Source organism: Rhinoderma darwinii, chromosome 13 (genome assembly GCF_050947455.1).
Source record: "Rhinoderma darwinii isolate aRhiDar2 chromosome 13, aRhiDar2.hap1, whole genome shotgun sequence".
NCBI lineage: Eukaryota > Metazoa > Chordata > Amphibia > Anura > Rhinodermatidae > Rhinoderma > Rhinoderma darwinii.
The window spans coordinates 64,065,979-64,088,078 of NC_134699.1; the positions used below are offsets into that span (position 1 = coordinate 64,065,979).

At 43.9% G+C, this 22,100-nt stretch overlaps 2 protein-coding genes across 3 annotated transcripts in view; one reads left to right on the forward strand and one right to left on the reverse strand.

The window, feature by feature from the left end:
• STX8 (syntaxin 8) overlaps positions 1 to 2,535 on the reverse strand; it is a 244,015-nt gene extending 241,480 nt beyond the window's left edge. The window contains exon 1 of the mRNA XM_075845250.1: positions 2,441 to 2,535. The gene's annotated coding sequence lies outside the window, so the exon portion shown is untranslated. The remainder of the gene's footprint in view (positions 1 to 2,440) is intronic.
• On the forward strand, positions 32 to 21,753 carry CFAP52 (cilia and flagella associated protein 52). Of its 2 annotated transcripts, none has more exons than XM_075845926.1 (14): positions 32 to 844; positions 7,907 to 8,106; positions 8,793 to 8,929; positions 9,053 to 9,181; positions 10,346 to 10,445; positions 12,925 to 13,041; positions 13,225 to 13,325; positions 13,491 to 13,661; positions 14,834 to 14,982; positions 15,342 to 15,487; positions 15,570 to 15,721; positions 18,618 to 18,720; positions 19,349 to 19,460; positions 21,153 to 21,753. In XM_075845926.1, the coding sequence occupies exons 1-14, from the start codon at positions 802 to 804 to the stop codon at positions 21,326 to 21,328; spliced, it is 1,836 nt and encodes a 611-aa protein (XP_075702041.1). In that variant the 5' UTR covers positions 32 to 801; the 3' UTR covers positions 21,329 to 21,753. The 2 variants fall into 2 exon arrangements, with proteins under 2 accessions (XP_075702041.1, XP_075702040.1); XM_075845925.1 differs by lacking the exon at positions 32 to 844 and adding an exon at positions 2,590 to 2,786.
• Positions 21,754 to 22,100: the final 347 nt, after the last annotated feature.

Genomic DNA, 22,100 nt, shown 5'->3' on the forward strand with positions numbered 1-22,100 from the left:
GCCTTTATTTTACGTATTTGTAGGAGGGCAAAGTCGTAAGGAGGAGAAAATAGGAGAGAAGACGCGCTAGCTGTGAGATTAAAGGGTGCGAAAATTGGAAGGTTTGTTACTTACATAAAGGAAAGGCAGCCATTTTGTTCGTTTGGACACTAGGTGGCGATATAAAAAAAATTACAATGAATAACAAAAGTTTTGTTCATATGGACACTAGGTGGCGATAGATACAATGACAATTATCAAAAGTTTTGTTCACTTGGACACTAGGTGGCGATAGTGTGTATGCCATCAGTCGTCTGAGGACGCTGTATCTGCGACCAGTTTAGTCAGAATATTAAAGGGGGTTTCCCTCCACATATATTTATGGCATATTGATTATAATGTCATAAGTGTCAGATTGGTGGAGGTCCAACCACTGGGACCCGCACTGATCACTAAAAGAAGAGGGTGAGGATTCCCAGGCTCCGCTTCGAGATCAATGCAAGGGGAGGAAGAGACGTGAGTGGCCATTGATCAGGAATCACTGGTGTTTTTTTATTTGAAGAGGAGCCGTCACCTCTACTGACATGCTGAAGTAAATACTTCTATTCCCCCCTCATAAAAATCTTAGAACGCTGTATTGTGTTGTTCCTTTGTTATTCCTCCTGGAAATGTAATAACAACTGGGTGTTACCATTCCCTTTATCAGTGAGGATTGTCCCTACACAGTATCTGTCCAATCAATGCTGCGCGTCTCAAACTGTGTAGGGACACGTCCTATTGACCAGGGGAGTGGTGAAGCCCAATTGTCAATCTCTAGGAGGCATGACAGAAGAAAGGGAATGCAAGTATTTAGTAATTCACACAGGTATGTACAGCTCACAGGCCTGGTATCTTATGGGGCACTGTGGATGTCGTTATGAGGATACTGGCTGGCGCTGTGGGGGCACTGTGGATGTCGTTATGAGGATACTGGCTGGCGCTGTGGGGGCACTGTGGATGTCGTTATGAGGATACTGGCTGGCACTGTGGGGGCACTGTGGATGTAGTTGAGGATACTGGCTGGCGCTGTGGGGGCACTGTGGATGTTGCGATGACAGCATCTGGCTGACATCCGTTATGGGGTTACTATGGCTCTTAATATGGGGGCACTATGGCTTTATTATACAGACACTAGGGCTAGTTTTGTTATGGGGTGCATTTTGACAGTTTTTCTTTAATTGTTAAAACATTACATGACAACTTTGCTAAAATGTCTATTGAATTAGTGGAAGAAACTCCGTAAGATGGCACCACTGTGTGGGCACTATGTAGCCCGACTATGGTGGGCAAGTTACTATTTGTGGGAAATTTCTAGGAAATTACTTACAAATTAAAAACCTCCCTTAGCGACACATGTGCTGCATCCATTTGGGCTCTTTAGTCGGGTATAAAATAATCAATAAAATGTCCGTCTACCCGCTGTAGCGGGCACAGGCTTACAAGAACATCCTGAAAAAACAAAAAGCGTAAAAAAGGTTCTGCTGACTGCAACAATTTTTCTCACAATACAAACGTAAACGATAAATATTACAGGGGCAATTCACAATGGAATCCAACATCGTTTGACCCTCAGTCGGCCTGGGATTTGCGTCCCTAATACGGCCACAAAAATGCTCCCGTATTTCACTTGTGAAACCGGCCCCATGCACACGACCGTAAGGGTTTTTACTGTCCGCAAATCAAATACGGATGCACGTTTGTAGCCGTCTGCAACTGCAGAAGCGCCCATAGACTACTATGGGCAAGTCTGTGCCGCAATTGCGGACAAGAATATGACGCGTTCTATATTTTGCGGCTCATTTCTACAGCCCGGACACATCCGTAAATAAACGAAAAGGTGTCCATGGCCAATAGAAAAGAATGGGTCCGCAATTTCATCCGTAATTATGGATGAAAACTATGGTCGTGTGCATGGCGCCTAACGGTACGTTAATACAATGGCATACGTTGCAGCCTTTCCGTCGGGAGGTATACGTCAGGAAATCCTCCGGACATATACCGCCAACGCAAGGCTCATACGCGATGTGGCCGAGCCTAACAAATTACTTAAGACGGGGCAGAATCGTATGGAGTGTTGTATAGAAATTTTATCTTTAAAAAAAAGAAGCCATTATTATTTTTACAAATATTCTGTCAGGGCGCCCGATAAAGCGATGTAAAAAAAAAAAAGTGTCATTTTTTAATAGAATTTTACGCAATATTTGTATGACCGATTTGCGGTAACGTTATAAATCGTATTTACTATGTTTTATCTGTCAAAATAGCGAGAAGCGTTTTGGGGTTTTTTTGTCGCTAATTTTACGTGTGAGCCATTATCAAACGCTCAGCTTGGTTATTTATTAGGACTAAAGGACTGTGTATTTGGATTATACTCTCCACATTGATAAATCACACAAATAAATAAAAAAATAATTCTTATTACTCCGAGTGACGAGTCTCCTTGTAAAGAAGAGATAAGCTTTGCACAGCTGACTGGAATTTTGGCGCCCAAAACTGCGTCCTAGCAGTCAGGCATCCATTGCGCATGCGAAGAACTTGCTCGGCAATCAGCGCATAAGCCTGGGAACCAAAAGTAACTGCGCATGCTCCGGGCGTCGTATCTATGACAACAGGTAAAACATACCGTAAGGCCTGTTGCCAGGAGACGGGAGGAAGCGATCGGAAACTACACGGTGAAACGGTAGAAGAGTCAACACGGGATAATATGGCATCCCCGACCCAGGACGACGGAATGCAATTGGAGCTGGAGTCAGTGATCGGGTTTAATGGTGAGAGCAAAGCAGTAAAATATATCGGGCCGTGTGTATAATGTAGAGCTGGGCAGTCACCCACAGGTGCTCCATTCAGGGGGCGCTATAACTTGTTCTATATGGGCAGTATATAATAGGATAATAATAGGATAAGATATATTTGTTCTGAATGTTATATATTTTTTCAATTAAGTCTATTATTCCCATTACAGTTTATATTAATGGTTTTAAAGGGGAACTCCATATAAAACTTTAAGTTCAGTTTTGGGTAGAATTTGCTTAATAAAATTCCCCCATAAATGTACCTCTGTGGATGATGCACTGTTATGAGGACATCTGTGGATGATGCACTGTTATGGGGACATCTGTGGAGAATACACTGTTATGGGGACATCTGTGGAGAATACACTGTTATGGGGACATCTGTGGGTGATACACTGTTATGGGGACATCTGTGGGTGATACACTGTTATGAGGACATCTGTGGGTGATACACTGTTATGGGGACATCTGTGGGTGATACACTGTTATGGGGACATCTGTGGAGAATACACTGTTATGGGGACATCTGTGGAGAATACACTGTTATGGGGACATCTGTGGGTGATACACTGTTATGGGGACATTGGTGGGTGATACACTGTTATGGGGACATCTGTGGGTGATACACTGTTATGGGGACATCTGTGGGTGATGCACTGTTATGGGGACATCTGTGGGTGATACACTGTTATGGGGACATCTGTGGGTGATACACTGTTATGGGGACATCTGTGGGTGATACACTGTTATGGGGACATCTGTGGGTGATACACTGTTATGGGGACATCTGTGGGTGATACACTGTTATGGGGACATCTGTGGAGGATACACTGTTATGGGGACATCTGTGGAGGATACACTGTTATGGGGACATCTGTGGAGGATACACTGTTATGGGGACATCTGTGGAGGATACACTGTTATGGGGATATCTGTGGGTGATACACTGTTATGGGGATATCTGTGGGTGATACACTGTTATGAGGACATCTGTGGGTGATACACTGTTATGGGGACATCTGTGGGTGATACACTGTTATGGGGACATCTGTGGGTGATACACTGTTATGGGGACATCTGTGGAGGATACACTGTTATGGGGACATCTGTGGAGGATACACTGTTATGGGGACATCTGTGGAGGATACACTGTTATGGGGACATCTGTGGAGGATACACTGTTATGGGGACATCTGTGGAGGATACACTGTTATGGGGACATCTGTGGGTGATACACTGTTATGGGGACATCTGTGGGTGATACACTGTTATGGGGACATTGGTGGGTGATACACTGTTATGGGGACATCTGTGGGTGATACACTGTTATGGGGACATCTGTGGGTGATACACTGTTATGGGGACATCTGTGGGTGATACACTGTTATGGGGACATCTGTGGGTGATGCACTGTTATGAGGACATCTGTGGGTGATACACTGTTATGGGGACATCTGTGGGTGATACACTGTTATGGGGACATCTGTGGGTGATACACTGTTATGGGGACATCTGTGGGTGATACACTGTTATGGGGACATCTGTGGGTGATACACTGTTATGGGGACATCTGTGGGTGATACACTGTTATGGGGACATCTGTGGGTGATACACTGTTATGGGGACATCTGTGGGTGATACACTGTTATGGGGACATCTGTGGAGGATACACTGTTATGGGGACATCTGTGGAGGATACACTGTTATGGGGACATCTGTGGAGGATACACTGTTATGGGGACATCTGTGGAGGATACACTGTTATGGGGACATCTGTGGGTGATACACTGTTATGGGGACATCTGTGGGTGATACACTGTTATGGGGACATCTGTGGAGAATACACTGTTATGGGGACATCTGTGGAGGATACACTGTTATGGGGACATCTGTGGAGGATACACTGTTATGGGGACATCTGTGGAGGATACACTGTTATGGGGACATTGGTGGGTGATACACTGTTATGGGGACATCTGTGGGTGATACACTGTTATGGGGACATCGGTGGGTGATACACTGTTATGGGGACATCGGTGGAGGATACACTGTTATGGGGACATCTGTGGAGGATACACTGTTATGGGGACATCTGTGGGTGATACACTGTTATGAGGACATCTGTGGGTGATACACTGTTATGAGGACATCTGTGGGTGATACACTGTTATGGGGACATTGGTGGGTGATACACTGTTATGGGGACATCTGTGGAGGATACACTGTTATGGGGACATCTGTGGAGGATACACTGTTATGGGGACATCTGTGGGTGATACACTGTAATGAGGACATCTGTGGGTGATACACTGTTATGGGGACATCTGTGGGTGATATACTGTTATGAGGACATCTGTGGGTGATACACTGTTATGGGGACATCTGTGGGTGATACACTGTTATGGGGACATCTGTGGAGGATACACTGTTATGGGGACATCTGTGGGTGATACACTGTTATGGGGACATCTGTGGGTGATACACTGTTATGGGGACATCTGTGGGTGATACACTGTTATGGGGACATTGGTGGGTGATACACTGTTATGGGGACATCTGTGGGTGATACACTGTTATGGGGACATCTGTGGGTGATACACTGTTATGGGGACATTGGTGGGTGATACACTGTTATGGGGACATCTGTGGGTGATACACTGTTATGGGGACATCTGTGGGTGATACACTGTTATGGGGACATCTGTGGGTGATACACTGTTATGGGGACATCTGTGGGTGATACACTGTTATGGGGACATCTGTGGGTGATACACTGTTATGGGGACATCTGTGGGTGATACACTGTTATGGGGACATCTGTGGAGGATACACTGTTATGGGGACATCTGTGGAGGATACACTGTTATGGGGACATCTGTGGGTGATACACTGTAATGAGGACATCTGTGGGTGATACACTGTTATGGGGACATCTGTGGGTGATATACTGTTATGAGGACATCTGTGGGTGATACACTGTTATGGGGACATCTGTGGGTGATACACTGTTATGGGGACATCTGTGGAGGATACACTGTTATGGGGACATCTGTGGGTGATACACTGTTATGGGGACATCTGTGGGTGATACACTGTTATGGGGACATCTGTGGGTGATACACTGTTATGGGGACATCTGTGGGTGATACACTGTTATGGGGACATCTGTGGAGAATACACTGTTATGGGGACATCTGTGGAGGATACACTGTTATGGGGACATCTGTGGAGGATACACTGTTATGGGGACATCGGTGGGTGATACACTGTTATGGGGACATCTGTGGGTGATACACTGTTATGGGGACATCTGTGGGTGATACACTGTTATGGGGACATCGGTGGGTGATACACTGTTATGGGGACATCTGTGGAGGATACACTGTTATGGGGACATCTGTGGGTGATACACTGTTATGAGGACATCTGTGGGTGATACACTGTTATGAGGACATCTGTGGGTGATACACTGTTATGGGGACATTGGTGGGTGATACACTGTTATGGGGACATCTGTGGAGGATACACTGTTATGGGGACATCTGTGGAGGATACACTGTTATGGGGACATCTGTGGGTGATACACTGTTATGAGGACATCTGTGGGTGATACACTGTTATGGGGACATCTGTGGGTGATATACTGTTATGAGGACATCTGTGGGTGATACACTGTTATGGGGACATCTGTGGGTGATACACTGTTATGGGGACATCTGTGGAGGATACACTGTTATGGGGACATCTGTGGGTGATACACTGTTATGGGGACATCTGTGGGTGATACACTGTTATGGGGACATCTGTGGGTGATACACTGTTATGGGGACATCTGTGGGTGATACACTGTTATGGGGACATCTGTGGGTGATACACTGTTATGGGGACATCTGTGGAGAATACACTGTTATGGGGACATCTGTGGAGGATACACTGTTATGGGGACATCTGTGGAGGATACACTGTTATGGGGACATCTGTGGAGGATACACTGTTATGGGGACATTGGTGGGTGATACACTGTTATGGGGACATTGGTGGGTGATACACTGTTATGGGGACATCTGTGGAGGATACACTGTTATGGGGACATTGGTGGGTGATACACTGTTATGGGGACATCTGTGGGTGATACACTGTTATGGGGACATTGGTGGGTGATACACTGTTATGGGGACATCTGTGGAGGATACACTGTTATGGGGACATCTGTGGGTGATACACTGTTATGGGGACATCTGTGGGTGATACACTGTTATGGGGACATCTGTGGAGGATACACTGTTATGGGGACATCTGTGGAGGATACACTGTTATGGGGACATCTGTGGAGGATACACTGTTATGGGGACATCTGTGGAGGATACACTGTTATGGGGACATCTGTGGGTGATACACTGTTATGGGGACATTGGTGGGTGATACACTGTTATGGGGACATCTGTGGAGGATACACTGTTATGGGGACATCTGTGGGTGATACACTGTTATGGGGACATTGGTGGGTGATACACTGTAAAGGGGACATCTGTGGAGGATACACTGTTATGGGGACATCTGTGGGTGATACACTGTTATGGGGACATCTGTGGGTGATACACTGTTATGGGGACATTGGTGGGTGATACACTGTTATGGGGACATCTGTGGGTGATACACTGTTATAGGGACATTGGTAGGTGATACATTGTTATGGGGACATCTGTGGGTGATACACTGTTATGGGGACATCTGTGGGTGATACTCTGTTATGGGGACATCGGTGGATGATACACTGTTATGGGGACATCTGTCGGTGATACTCTGTTATGGGGACATCGGTGGATGATACACTGTTATGGGGACATCTGTAGCTGGCACACTGTCAGCGCTCAGGCTCTAGTGCAGCCGGAACGTGTAGTCAGCCCTTGCTGTGGACTGTGGTCATGTCTATACAATACAAGAATGATGTGATGACCCTTCCTATGAAGTATATACTGTACATATATTTAAAAGTCCCTAAAGATAACCCCATTAAATATTTGTGCCCGATGACTAGAATATTACTGTGGATCACTTCTAGGAGACTTGTGCCACTTCAACCTCTTCTGTTTCAGGGCACGTACCCTCTGGGCTGATCAGTCACCCGGACAGAGAACATCTTATTTACCCCTTGGGGTGCACGGTCATCATTCAGAGTGTCAATAAGCATAAGCAGCACTTCCTGCACGGTCACACCAACAACGTGTCCTGCGTGGCCGTCTCCAAGTCTGGGAAATACCTGGCGTCCGGGCAAGTCACCTACATGGGATTCAAGGTCAGAAATCCATAATGTGTTTTTTTTTTTTAAATGTTGTAGCTGTTCTTGTATACATCCTGTATTATAGTCCAGAGCTGCATTCACAATTCTTCCGGTTCTTATTGGAAACAGTCAAGATGGTTTCTGAGTGACTATAATGCATGTAGACAGTTAGTTTTTCCTACATCAGATGACTAAACAAAGCCTGGTGTAAAGACTACACTTCCCAGAATGCAAATCATCAGAGCAAGCTCTTCGCAGACACTGAACAAGCGAGGTTTCAGCTCTGAAGCCTGCAGAATTGTGAGTGCAGCTCCGGAGTAAATATAATGTATTTGCTCCTCTGCTCTGTACTGATCGGAGCAGACTGGCGCGATGACATCACTGCCTCGCATCCGGCGATACATAGTAAATGGTAGAGCAGGGACCTTACGGCCTTATTGTATTCAACTGTATCTGGGTCCTGAAAACGCAGATACCGATTAAACCGGGAAAAAAACTGAAAAAAACGAAATGCACAAGATGACGTTGATTAATTGCGCTGAATTTCGATTTTGCTTTTCTTTGGGTAGTTGCCCAGCCCTAGACTCAACGTTTTATGGAGATGAATTTCGATGTGTAAATTGTATAATGTTGACCAAATGCAATGTTCACAGTAAGGAAATCCTGTGTAAGTGTTAACAGAAATGTTTAACCCTTTATAGGCAGATATTTTCCTTTGGGACTACGCCAAGAGAGAGTCCTGTGGGAAGCTCAGTCTACACAAAGTCAAGGTGGAAGCTCTAGCCTTTTCGGCCAACGAACAATACCTGGTATCTCTCGGCGGGCAGGATGACGGCAGGTAAGTTAGTGACGTCAGTAGGATGAGGTCTGCGTCCACTTCCTCACACAAACCCCTCCGCCATACTGTCCCTGACCTGCGTGTAGGAGTCCACCTTGTGAAGTGTCCACTTCTGTATCATAGTGTCGTCCTGTGGAACGTGGCGACCAGAGAAGCCATTTGCGGCAGCCCAGCTTCTTCCCTCAGCGTGGGACATGCCCTGACTCTGACCTTTACCAACAACAGCGATGACGTATTTATAACAGGAGGAAAGTAAGTTCTTATATTCTTCTATATGGACTACAAAGGATGAACTTATAAACTTAAAGGGCATGTCCAGTTTAGAAAACCCATTTCCATACACCCTATTACAGTCCTATATTACACAGACAACACATTCATATGAATGGACACTGTGTAATACTTAACTTCCCCTGTGGTGGCGCTGCAGGGAAATTGAACACTTACTGCAGGGTTTCCCCACAGATCACATCTGATCGCTGGGAGTCTGTATGCAATCCAATAGACTTCAGCTGTCGATCTATAGTTAAAATCAATCCGTAGCGCAACAAAAATTGTCCTAGCCCTGGCCTTACGTGCACTCAAACACCTGCACTTATAACTCTGAAAGTTGCCGTTGGAAACGGTCAACAAGCTCGTTGACAGACCCCTTACAGCTTAGCTGAGCTTTTTAAGTTGCAGTAGGATAGTGAGTAGTTTTCTGCACAGTGCCTGATGTACAATTCCTAGAAAGCTATGTGCAGACACTGAACCAGCAGGGGATGCAGACTGCAGCAAAATCAAACAATGACTAAATGAAGTATCAGGAAAAAACAAACAAACAGAAAACCTTTTACGTTTATATAAAGCAGCCCTGCATGGGACTGCTCATACCGGGGTCCTAAAAGAGCTCACGTGTTCAGTAACAAACTGCTTTAAAGTTAGATTTGCTAAAGTGAAACTCTACCTAGTATCAGCATGTTGGTTTTGGGTCCAAAATGGTGTGCTGATTAATGATGTAATATATCTTTATAGCGGTCAGCGCTTTGTTCATGTGATACAGAGCTCCAAATCCCCTGCGTTGACATATAATCTCAATATAACATTCTGACTACCTGCAGCCACCACTAGAGGGAGCTAACCGAATACTCATCATTGAGTTCAATGCATAACAATATGCAAGTGGCTCCCATGCTCCCTCTAGTGGTGACAGCAGGTAGTCGGAATATTATATTTAAAATCTATCTCTACGCAGGGGAATTGGAGCTCAATTCTGTTCTACAAAAAAGCTTCGGCCGCTATAAAGATATTTTAAGAAATTCATCCGCCTCAAATTTTAAACTTATTTCGAATACAAAACACAAAATGGTATTCATGGGTGGAAATTCACTTTGATATTGGAAAGTAATGGAGTCTGACCTCTCCGTCTGTTCACAGCGGGACTCTTCGCGTGTGGGAGGTGGATTTGCCGAATAGGAAAATGCGTCCCACCGAATGTCAGATGGGTCAACTGAAGCGAGTGGTTACCTGCCTGACAGTGAGTACCACGCTGAGCTCATCCTGACACCACCATTCCTACCTCCATGTGCAGAGAAGACTTCAGATTGTCGGCGCAGCGACGTCCCGGACACCTGAGGTTCTGCATACACAATGTGGCCTTGCCGAGAGTGGGAATATCTGGGTGACACTAGTTACAGGATGATGCTGGGTTTTGTTTTTCTTTAACCCCTTAAGGCATCCTTCACACATCCTAAAAAACGCAATTTTTTTAGTAAAATGTTACATACGTTTTTTATTGTGTTTTTGGTGATGTTTTTTGCTGTTAGGGAAAGATCACACATAGCGTAAAAACCGTGGATTTAGTTGCGGAAAATCTGCAGCATCATACAGTAGCAGCATAGTGGATGAAGTTTGAAATGCTGAGCGTAAAAAACACTCAAAAAATAGATTTTAGTCCGCAGCAGGTTAATGGTATTTGTGTAATCGCTGCTTTTTTGTTGCGGGTTTTGAATTCAATGGGGAGGTAAATCCCGCAAAAATATCATATGTTGCGATTTTTGTGGCGGAAAAGCTGCAATTCAGCTGCAAAAATCGCAACTCAGAAAAAATATATATATCTTACCCATAATCCTGTGTTTCTTCGTCTAGGCCAGCCTCCTAGTATAGCGTTTCATCCCATGTGACCACTGCAGCCAACCACAGACCGCAGCGGTCACATGGATGAAACAGCTTTTTTTTGTTCTATGTTCAGTCTTCTGCTGCGGACATTCCAGACAAAAAATTGCACCACATTTTCATGTGGTTTTTCAGCCAGAATTCCCTCCGGCGCCCAAGGCGGATACGTTGTGTGCTTTTACGCAGCATATCCGCCCTGTGTGAACCTCGCCTTTAGTGTGTTTTACTACCTGAGGTTTTTTTTTCTGCCTTTTTCACATTGTAAATCATGTGATTCCTCTTTGCAACATGCTTTTTTTTTAAAAAAAAACAAAACCACCAAAAACGCTATGAAAAAAAATGCAACACACAGACACTTGCATTTTTTAAGGAGGACGCCACCGACACAAAAAACGCAAGTTAAAATAACAAAAAAAAACCCACCCAAAAATATTTCCCCATTGACTTCAAGCTAACGTCAGCATTTTTTGCCGCCATCAACGCCAGGAAAAATAGCACTAAAAACGTCGTGTTTTTCCTATAAAACACTGTTTGCAAATAAACCCGAAGGCCCTGTTCACATGGAGTTTTTTGCAGGCAGAAAAATCTGCCACAAAATTTGTTTAGGGATTTTGAGCCCGATTTTGACCTGCCTGCATTTTGTTTGCCGCTTTTTTGCGCTGTTTTTCGTCCACAGCCATTGAGCGTTAATGGGAGGTCAGAGATGGAAACGCGTGAAGAAAGAGTATGAGGCTTTTTTTTACCCCATGAGCGTTTTTTTCCGCTCATGGGGAAAAAAACACCTCTGCCTCCCATTGAAATCAGTGGGAGGCGATTTTGGAAGTTTTCCACGTAAAAAAAACAAAAACTGTGGCAAAAAACTAGTGAACTCGGCCTAAAGAGGTTTTCTGTGAACAAGAAAAACCCGGAGCGCACGGTCCCACTATTTTTCCGGGTATAACCATCACAATCGTGCGGCCATTGGTCACCTTATGTTGGCGTGGCTTTATCATTGTGTATCTGGCCTGTGTTTAACTCCCGGGGCATCCAACCTATTACCTGCTTGTCTCATCCATAATAACAGATTGCTGGCAATTAAGGGGTTACACAACAGGTACACCCAAAATGTATAGGTAGGAGCAAAAGCAACCACCTAAAGTGCCCTTTGGTATGAGTGGGGTCATGTATCTTGTTTACTGGGTGCAAAAAAAAAATTTTTTTTTTTTTTTTTTTTTTTTACAAGTTCCACTTGTAGAAACCGCATCACAAATCGTGCCAAAATCGCGTGCGCTGTGCTGCATTTTTTACCGTTTAGCCAAAAAGTCTAATTTAACTGCACCCTACCTCTCCTATATGTGTGAGAAGGGATGTGACACCTTCAGGCTGGGTTTTTTTCCCACAATTTGCAGGAAAAAAACCACCATTTTGACCGTGACGTGTGAACCCGGCCTAAAGGGTTTCTCCACCTGCGGAAAATCCGCTGCGTAAGAAAATCCCAGCAAAGTAGATGAGATTTTCCGTCGTCTCATCTGCACATTCCGGCATTTTTTTGCATGTAAATTGATATATGGTTTTGTGAGAGAAGATTCAGTATAACTTGTAATTTATTCATTTACATCCCTGCTCAGGAGTCCAGTGGGCGGTCCTTCTCAGTGATTGACAGCCTTCCCTATGAGAGTGTGCATAGCTGTCAATCACTGAGAAGGACCGCCCACTGGACTCCTGAGCAGGAATGTAAATGAATAAATTACAAGTTATACTGAATCTTTTCCCACAAAACTATATACCATCCGCTCCTCCTGCTCTATAACATGCCGCCTGCAGATTAGACGTTCAACGTGACCACTATGATGTCCTCCTAGGTGGCAGAAGACGACAGCTGCTTTTACTGCGGTACGTCTACGGGGGATATTCTGAAAGTCAACACAAAGAACAAACTGCTGAACAGCTGCGGACCTCAGAAGGAACGATTCAGCCTGGTGAGATGATCGTAAGCTTTACCAATCGTGAATAAACAGGTCTATGTACACTGATATGGCGTATGTGGGTGCTATAGAAATAACAGGGAATGAATGATTGTTTCCCCATACTGCCCTTCAGTCCCCTGAGGTAACCTCATATGGTCTGCGCTGATTTGACCCCATTCTTCTGTTCATTATTAGGGGGTGACCTCTCTGACGCTGCTGAAAACTGAAGAGTTTATTATTGGATCCGGAGATGGAAAATTATCCCTCTGCAAAGCACCAAATTACAAAGCAATTAAGTAAGTGTCAATCCTCGAGAAATGCAGGAAACAAGTGGTTTCCTGTAATTTCATGGTGCTGTACCTATCAGTAGCCTGTAGGTGGCGATGTTGTTCAATTCCATTCATTTTATGCATAGAATATAATTATTTTTACCCCAGTTTCCATCTTTTTTTATTTTTCAGGAGCGTGAAGCTGCAGGGGGCTGTGAACTCCATTGCACTCCGAGGACAGGGGCACCAGTTTTTCGTTGGGACTGGACAAGCCCAGATCTATCGTTTTAATTATCCAGAATTCAAAGAGGAGATCTTTGCTACCTGTCACAGTGAGGCGATCAACGACATTGTCTTCCCCTTGTATGTAACTGATTATAACTCACTAGTGTGTTCAATTCTCACCTGTCACTATGTCATTTATGCTGCTAAAATCTTATATAAGACACAGTATTTACCATTGTTGTAAAGCAAAAGCCAGAGAGGTCCCAAGACCGGACAAAAAGACAATATTTCAAAGCAGCGCAAGAATCCAAGCTGATCTAGGTTAAAGGCCCTGGACACGTTTGCACTTAAAAAAAAATTTTGTTCTTTTGCTTCCTAAATGCAAAACTAAGCAACTTTCTAAATAGTCATTAACAATGACTTAGCATTTTACTGCTGTAGAGTTTGTGTGACTCCTTCACAAAGCTGGTTGTCCTGCAAATTCTGACAGCACATTTCTCCTGTCGGGGCTGACGTCCTCTGAAGGTTGTACAGGGCAGGGCAGATCAGAGTATGGAGTGGGGGGGGGGGGAGCATCCAAGAGTTTAGGGAGGGCAGATCACACAAGCTGAACTGTATCAGATAGAGAGAAAAGCAAAGGGGGAGGGAGGGGTGAACGACACAGCTATGAGTGTAGAGAGGAAACATAGAACCCACGTAAAAACTAGAGGAGAGGGTGGATGGAAAATCACACACTCCTCCCCTGTGCATACTGACAATTTTGCTGAGAAGAGATCCGTAATGGGCTGTGGAAGTATAAGGCAGTGTAGGAATGAAACTGTGCTGATACATTAGAGCTAGTGAAGTCAGCAGCATCCTGGACACAGACCTTACATCCAGCATGTATTACTGGGAGGGCAACGTACACATGAGAAAAGTATGAAACTAGGAGCAGGTTACAAGCTGCGTATCAAGGGATTAAAAATCGAATGAAGGAACGGAGATCGCAGCCTGGAACTTACTGCAACTTTTTGAACTCCAGGTAACCACTACGTACAATATATGGTGTCCATTGTCCAAAGAGTTTTACCCTCTGGATAACCCATTTTTATGTTTTTACAGGGTATATGGACACCATAGAGGGTGATCCATGTATTACATAGTCATCCATTCACCCCTGCAGCGGTCTAAATGACAACTGATTCCCGGGGACAACCCCTTTGAGTCTGGGGATGCAGCATTGCTTTTGATAAATGCAGTATTGGATTTATTTAATATTATTCTGTTCTCTATATACATTATCATGGACATGGTGTTTTTTTGTCTTCCAGCGCTACATCCGAGCTGTTTGCCACTTGCTCCAAGAACGACATCCGTGTTTGGCACACCGCCAGCCACAAGGAATTGCTGAGGATAACCGTACCCAACGTGACCTGTAATGCCATCCACTTCATGAGAGATGGAAGGAGCATCCTATCCGGTTAGAATACCCCCATGCCATTCGCTCTACATGTCATCATGGCTCGCACTTATTTGCCAATGGCTCTATCACAGGGGTTATGGCGTTAGGCTATTGCAAACCATTGTGTGCACAGGTCAACATGTAGTGCGGAGGTTTATGCTGTAGATTGTGGTTCCTATAAAACCGACTAATGAACAAGGGAGGATACAGCCTTATGAGGATTAAGGAGGTGTAGAGTTTCCTTACATTTCTTACAAGCCATATATATAGTGAAGTCAGATACACATGTACTGGGGTGATGTCCGATACATACCAGTATATATTATTGAAGAACACTGATACATGTATGACATATGAACCATTATTAATCTCCTCAGCCTGGAATGACGGCAAGATCCGAGCGTTTACCCCAGAAAGTGGCCGACTCATGTACCAGATTGAGAACGCGCACAGCATGGGAGTCACTGCGATTTCTGCAACCAGCGACTGCAAGAGGATTGTGAGCGGAGGAGGAGATGGAAGGGTTTGTAGATATGAAACCTTCTGATTCAATATTCCGCAGAACAGCATGAAAAATAGATCATATAGTGAGATTCTCTGTGCAGGTGCGAGTGTGGGAGATCGGTAAAGAAAGCCAGCGTCTTGTGGAGTCCATGAAGGAGCACAAGTCAGCAGTGTCCTGCATCAAACTGAAGAGCAACAACCGCGAGTGTGTCACTGCCAGCGCTGACGGAACCTGCATCATATGGGACATCGAGTCAGTATTTTATACACACTGGTTGTTCTATTATTACATGCTGTTAACCCTTTCAGGCCGCAGCCCTTTTTCAGATTTTCATTTTCGTTTTTCCCTCCCCACCTTCCAAAGGCCATAACGCCGTTATTTTTCCGTCTATATAGTCCTATGAGGGCTTGATTTTTGCGGGACAAGTTGTAGTTTTTCGTAGCACAGTTTATTTTGCCGTATGATGTACTAGAAAACGGGGAAAAAATTATTTGTGGGGTAGAAAATGAAAAAAACAGCGATTCCGCCATAGTTTTTCGCGCGCCATTTTTACGGAATTCACTGTACAATTAAAACAACATGTTAATTTTATTCTATGGGTCAATACGATTACGGCGATACTAAATATGTGTAGGTTTTTCTATATTTTACTACTTTTACAAGTAAAAACCTAAGTGTAAAAAAGAAAATTTATTTTGTTTCGCCAAATTCCGAGAGCCATAACTTTTTTATTTTTCCGTCGATTAAGTGGTGTGACGGCTTATTTTTTTGCGGGATAAACTGTAGTTTTTAATAATACCATTTTGGGTGTAAATGTGACGATTTGATCACTTTTTATTTAATTTTTTTGTGGGAGATTAGGTGACCAAAAAATAGAGATTCTGGCATTCTTTGTGTACGGCGTTCGCCGTGCAGGTTAAATAATGATATATTGTGATAGTTCAGACTTTTACGGACGCGGCGATACCAATTATGTTTATTTAATTTTTTTACTATGCCCCAGGGGGAAAATGGGAAAAGGGGGGTTTTTTGAACTTTTAATTTTTTTTTTACACAAAAAAAACAACTTTAACTCCTTTTTAAATTTTTTATTAGCCCCCCTAGGGGACTTCAACCAACGATCGTTAGATTGCTTGCACGATATACTGCAATACTAATGTATTGCAGTATATCGTGATTCTGACAGTCTCCTATGAAGCCCTGCCGGAGGCAGAGCTTCATAGGAGTACCAAGATGGCGGACCTGGGGGACTTCGTCAGACACCCAGGCAGCCGTGTGAACCAACGGCTCCACCCGATCTCGCCGCGGGGGTGCCGTTGAGACGTTACAGGGGGTCGCCCCCCTGTTTTTAGTAATTTAAATGCCGCAATCTCTATTGAACGCGGCATTTAACGGGTTAAACAAGCAGGATCGCGCTAAAGCGCGATCCCGCTCGTAACCCGGAAGTGTCAGCTGTAACACACAGCCGACACACTCGCTCTATGGAGCGGACTCAGCCGTATATATACGGCGGATGTCGGGAAGGGGTTAAAGCCACATCTGAAAACTGTGTCACAGTTTACATATAGAATTACTCTACATATGTTATCTTGAATGTAAATTACATTACTTATCCTGTATTATACTCCAGAGCTGCACTCACTATTCTGCTGGTGGAGTCACTGTGTGCATACATTACATTACTTATCTTGTACTGATCCTGAGTTACATCTTGTATTATACTCCAGAGCTGCACTCACTATTCTGCTGGTGGAGTCACTGTGTACATGCATTCCTTATCCTGTACTGATCCTGAGTTATATCCTGTATTATACTCCAGAGCTGCACTCACTATTCTGCTGGTGGAGTCACTGTGTACATGCATTCCTTATCCTGTACTGATCCTGAGTTACATCCTGTATTATACTCAAGAGCTGCACTCACTATTCTGCTGGTGGAGTCACTGTGTATATACATTACATTACTTATCCTGTACTGATCCTGAGTTACATCCTGTATTATACTGCAGAGCTGCACTCACTATTCTGCTGGTGGAGTCACTGTGTGCATACAATACATTACTTATCCTGTACTGATCCTGAGTTATATCCTGTATTATACTCCAGAGCTGCACTCACTATTCTGCTGGTGGAGTCACTGTGTACATGCATTCCTTATCCTGTACTGATCCTGAGTTACATCCTGTATTATACTCAAGAGCTGCACTCACTATTCTGCTGGTGGAGTCACTGTGTATATACATTACATTACTTATCCTGTACTGATCCTGAGTTACATCCTGTATTATACTCCAGAGCTGCACTCACTATTCTGCTGGTGGAGTCACTGTGTACATACATTACATTACTTATCCTGTACTGATCCGGAGTTATATCCTGTATTATACTCCAGAGCTGCACTCACTATTCTGCTGGTGGAGTCACTGTGTATATACATTACATTACTTATTCTGTACTGATCCTGAGTTACATCCTGTATTATACTCCAGGGCTGCACTCACTATTCTGCTGGTGGAGTCACTGTGTACATACATTACATTACTTATCCTGTACTGATCCTGAGTTACATCCTGTATTATACTCCAGAGCTGCACTCACTATTCTGCTGGGGGAGTCACTGTGTACATACATTACATTACTTATCCTGTACTGATCCTGAGTTACATCCTGTATTATACTCCAGAGCTGCACTCACTATTCTGCTGGTGGAGTCACTGTGTACATACATTACATTACTTATCCTGTACTGATCCTGAGTTACATCCTGTATTATACTCCAGGGCTGCACTCACTATTCTGCTGGTGGAGTCACTGTGTATATACATTACATTACTTATCCTGTACTGATCCTGAGTTACATCTTGTATTATACTCCAGAGCTGCACTCACTATTCTGCTGGTGGAGTCACTGTGTACATGCATTCCTTATCCTGTACTGATCCTGAGTTATATCCTGTATTATACTCCATAGCTGCACTCACTATTCTGCTGGTGGAGTCACTGTGTACATACATTACATTACTTATCCTGTACTGATCCTGAGTTACATCCTGTATTATACTCCAGAGCTGCACTCACTATTCTGCTATTTGGTAAGTTGCATACATATATATAATTTTTGCTTCCTTTGACAAATCTCTATCTCTCAGGCGATTCATTCGAAAACAAATGTTCTTATCCAACACGCTGTTCCGCTGTGTCTGTTACCACCCCGAGGAATTTCAGATTATTACCAGTGGCACCGACAGAAAGGTCAGTGTCATCTAAAATGGCATCATCCATTGATCTTTACTGTTTTCCCACAACCTGGAGCGCAGATAGTAATGGGGGTTGTTGGCTTTATACACCCCTTTACATATGCTCTATTAGGGCATATGGATGTAATAGATGGATGGTCCCCCTGCTCAGGTCCTTATCTATTAGCCTCTTCGTCTCGAGGACACATCTTGTCAGTGCATTGATGTTAATGACCACTGAGTAATGTCTTGCTGCAGGGTAAATGACAAGTAGCCGGCCACTTCCACCTGTAGATAACCGCTAATTGCAGGTAAGCCGCAAAAACAGGACCCGCACAATCAACTTATCATTGGGGACCTTACAGATGCACAGGGGTGGTTGTACCTATTACTCTGTTCTCATTGACCAAAAACTTCTCTTTGAAAAACATCTACAGAATCAACAATCACCACCAGGTGGCACTGTCCTACTGTGTAATTTGTACATTCTCCCATACAGAGATCCTACACACAGGACTATACGTTTATTACATACGCTATGATCAGGACAATTTAACCATAAGTCCCGCTCATCAGTCGTGTCTGCCATTGTATTATTGAGTCTGTGGCCATGCAGCATTAATCTTTATAACCTACTCTTGTAGATCGGGTACTGGGAAGTGTTCGACGGATCAGCTATCAGAGGACTTGATGGATCCATGTCCGGAGCAATCAATGGGATGGATATAAGTGACTGCGGAAGTCACTTTGTCACAGGTAACACTATTTCTGAAATAAGTCACGGTAGTCCCTAAGGGGTGCACATAGGGTGTATTCACACGCGCAGGTTATGATCAGGTTTTTTTTGTGCATTTTTTTTTTAAACCAAAATCAGGAGTGGATTCCAATAATAGAAGTACAGTCTGTCCTTAATATTTTCTCTCCCTTCAGGATCGACAACTGGTTTTAAAAACGGTATACAAAAACTGTATGTGTGAATATACCCTTACTCGGAAATAACCCCGGAAGAAAAGATCCAAGTTTAAGGCTAAAATTTGTTCTTCAGCCACTAGGTAGAGCTCACTAAGAGCTGTATAAATCCCTATGTATTGAGCTCCCTCTAGTGGTGACGGACAGAATTTATCATGTAACTGTCTGAAGGGAAGCAGGAGAATTGGGGCACTTTTGGGGCAAAATTCTGGACCTATTTAGATTAAATTCTAAATTGAATATACCTCCCTGCCTGAGACTACCACCATTAACCCCTTCACCATCCTCAACAATATAATAACCACCATATACTGTAATCATATTATTATATAATATTACCAGTGTGAATCACTATAGACCTCCGTGTATAATATATATGAATATTAACCCTTTCTTCACTTTAGACTACCAGAGATACTCAATATTAACCGCTAAACCACTCCAGACCACATAACTAACCCCCCCCCCCCCCCCCCCCGAAACCTCCCCATGTAAAAGTGTGTGATGTAGGAAGTTGGCAATGTCCCTATGGGATTTTTGGGGTCAGATCACACGTTTCATAAATACTGCGTTTTTTCCGCAACGGAATTTGTTGTGGAAAATCTGCAGCAAAGTGGATGAGATAAAACAAATACTAAAGTAAATACTGAACTGAAAAACTGAAACCGCTCAAATGGACCTGCGGAATTCAATCGGGAGGTAAAACCCACAACAAATAGCAGATGTTCGTTTTTTGCGGCAGGTTCGCAGCGATTGCGCCGCTAAAAACGCAACTCAGAAAAAAAAAAAATCTTATATATACCCAGAAGTCTGTGTCCCTCCCTCCTGGGCGGCCTCTTGGGATTACAATGTGACTGCTGCAGCCAATCACAGGCTGTAGTGGCGGTCACATGGGATGAAACAACATCCCAGGAGGCCGGCCTGGATGACGTCACATGGCCGGCCTCCTGGGATGAAGTTTCATCCCATGTGACCGCCACTACAGCCAATCACAGGCTGCAGTGGTCTCCTGGGAAGAAACCTCCTCCCAGTAGGTCTGCCTGCTAGCTAAGTGCTGCAGTTTTTCATAGCGGACATTCCGGGTGGAAAACTGCGTATCCGCCCCGTGTGAACTCCGCCTTATTGTCTCTGTTGCGGGCACCGTAGCATTTTAAAAACCCAATTGCAGTATTATGTTGAGTAAATAGATTTGTTCTGTAAAATTCTCATATATTTCCTTTGAATTGAAGATTTAGATAAAAAAGTGTGCGGCCGACACTAAAGTGTTCCGCCAGCTGCTCCTATATCGTTCTGTTATGGCTTTGTGACCATTAGGTGGCAGTACAATCCCCCTTTTAAGAAAATCATCTTGGCCACCATTTTCGCAAAACCTCTGCATTTTTCCCCCCATCTTGCAAAAAACACAATTTGACCGTGTCAATAGACCCTGAATATTTTTGATTTAATCTAATCTCAATCACTTCTTCTGTTGTGTTCCAGGTGGAGATGACAAGTTGGTAAAACTCTGGGACTACAACGAGGGTGAAGTGACCCAAGTAGGCATCGGACACAGCGGCAGCATCAGCCGCCTAAAAATCTGCCCTCTCTCCAAGTATATCATCAGCGTGAGCACGGATGGCGCCATTTTACGCTGGAAGTACCCATACCCAGTCTAGGTCGCCCCTCGATTCCCACCAAGTGTTAAGTTAAAGGAGCACTCCAGGCAGATCTGATGCACTGTGTTATTTCTACTACAGGGTCTGGGGGGCGGTGACTGACATGGACTCAAAGGTCACCAGAGAGAATCACTGGGTCATGCTCCGCCCCCTGAGGGCGTGTACTAGTCATAACACAGTCATCCGTTTTACCTGGAGTTCTTCTTTAATGGACTAAAGCTCCACATTTATTTATACCTGTCCGGTCATGAGTTGCAGCCTCTTTAAGATCAGGATGGTTTTGATATGGATGACACCGAGGACCCCAGAAATCAGAAAGCCCAAACTTTCCACATGTTGAAATAATCATAGAGACCCCCGACCTGTCCATGCTCCTCATATCGAGTCTTCTCATATTTTGAAATATAAATCTATATATAAACTTACTTTTGTGTTTTCAATTCCTTACCATTTTCAAGAACTCTGCTTGCCGTCAGTGAATGGGAACAATATTGTTTACATCATCTATACATATACATACCTAATACTTCTCAGGGTAATAATGGCCATGATTTTTATAACCGTTGCAAAACTGCGCAATTTCTGCAAAAAAAACCACGGTTTTGCTTTGATCCCAAATCGTGGCAACCAAAGTTACAAAAAATGCGACAAAAATTTAAATATACCCTCACAGCTGAAGGTTTGGAACAATTGTACCAATCTGGGACATTTTCTGGGAAGGAAATACACTGCAATTAATATAAATTACTAGTAAACACTGTGCGGACAAAAA

Coding starts and splice junctions, on each gene's coding strand:
- CFAP52 (XM_075845925.1), top strand. CDS start 2,621: ATGACAACAGGTAAAACATACCGTAAGGCCTGTTGCCAGGAGACGGGA. Junction 13,326..13,490: donor CCAAATTACAAAGCAATTAA/GTAAGTGTCAAT, acceptor TTTATTTTTCAG/GAGCGTGAAGCTGCAGGGGG. Junction 13,662..14,833: donor AACGACATTGTCTTCCCCTT/GTATGTAACTGA, acceptor TTTGTCTTCCAG/CGCTACATCCGAGCTGTTTG.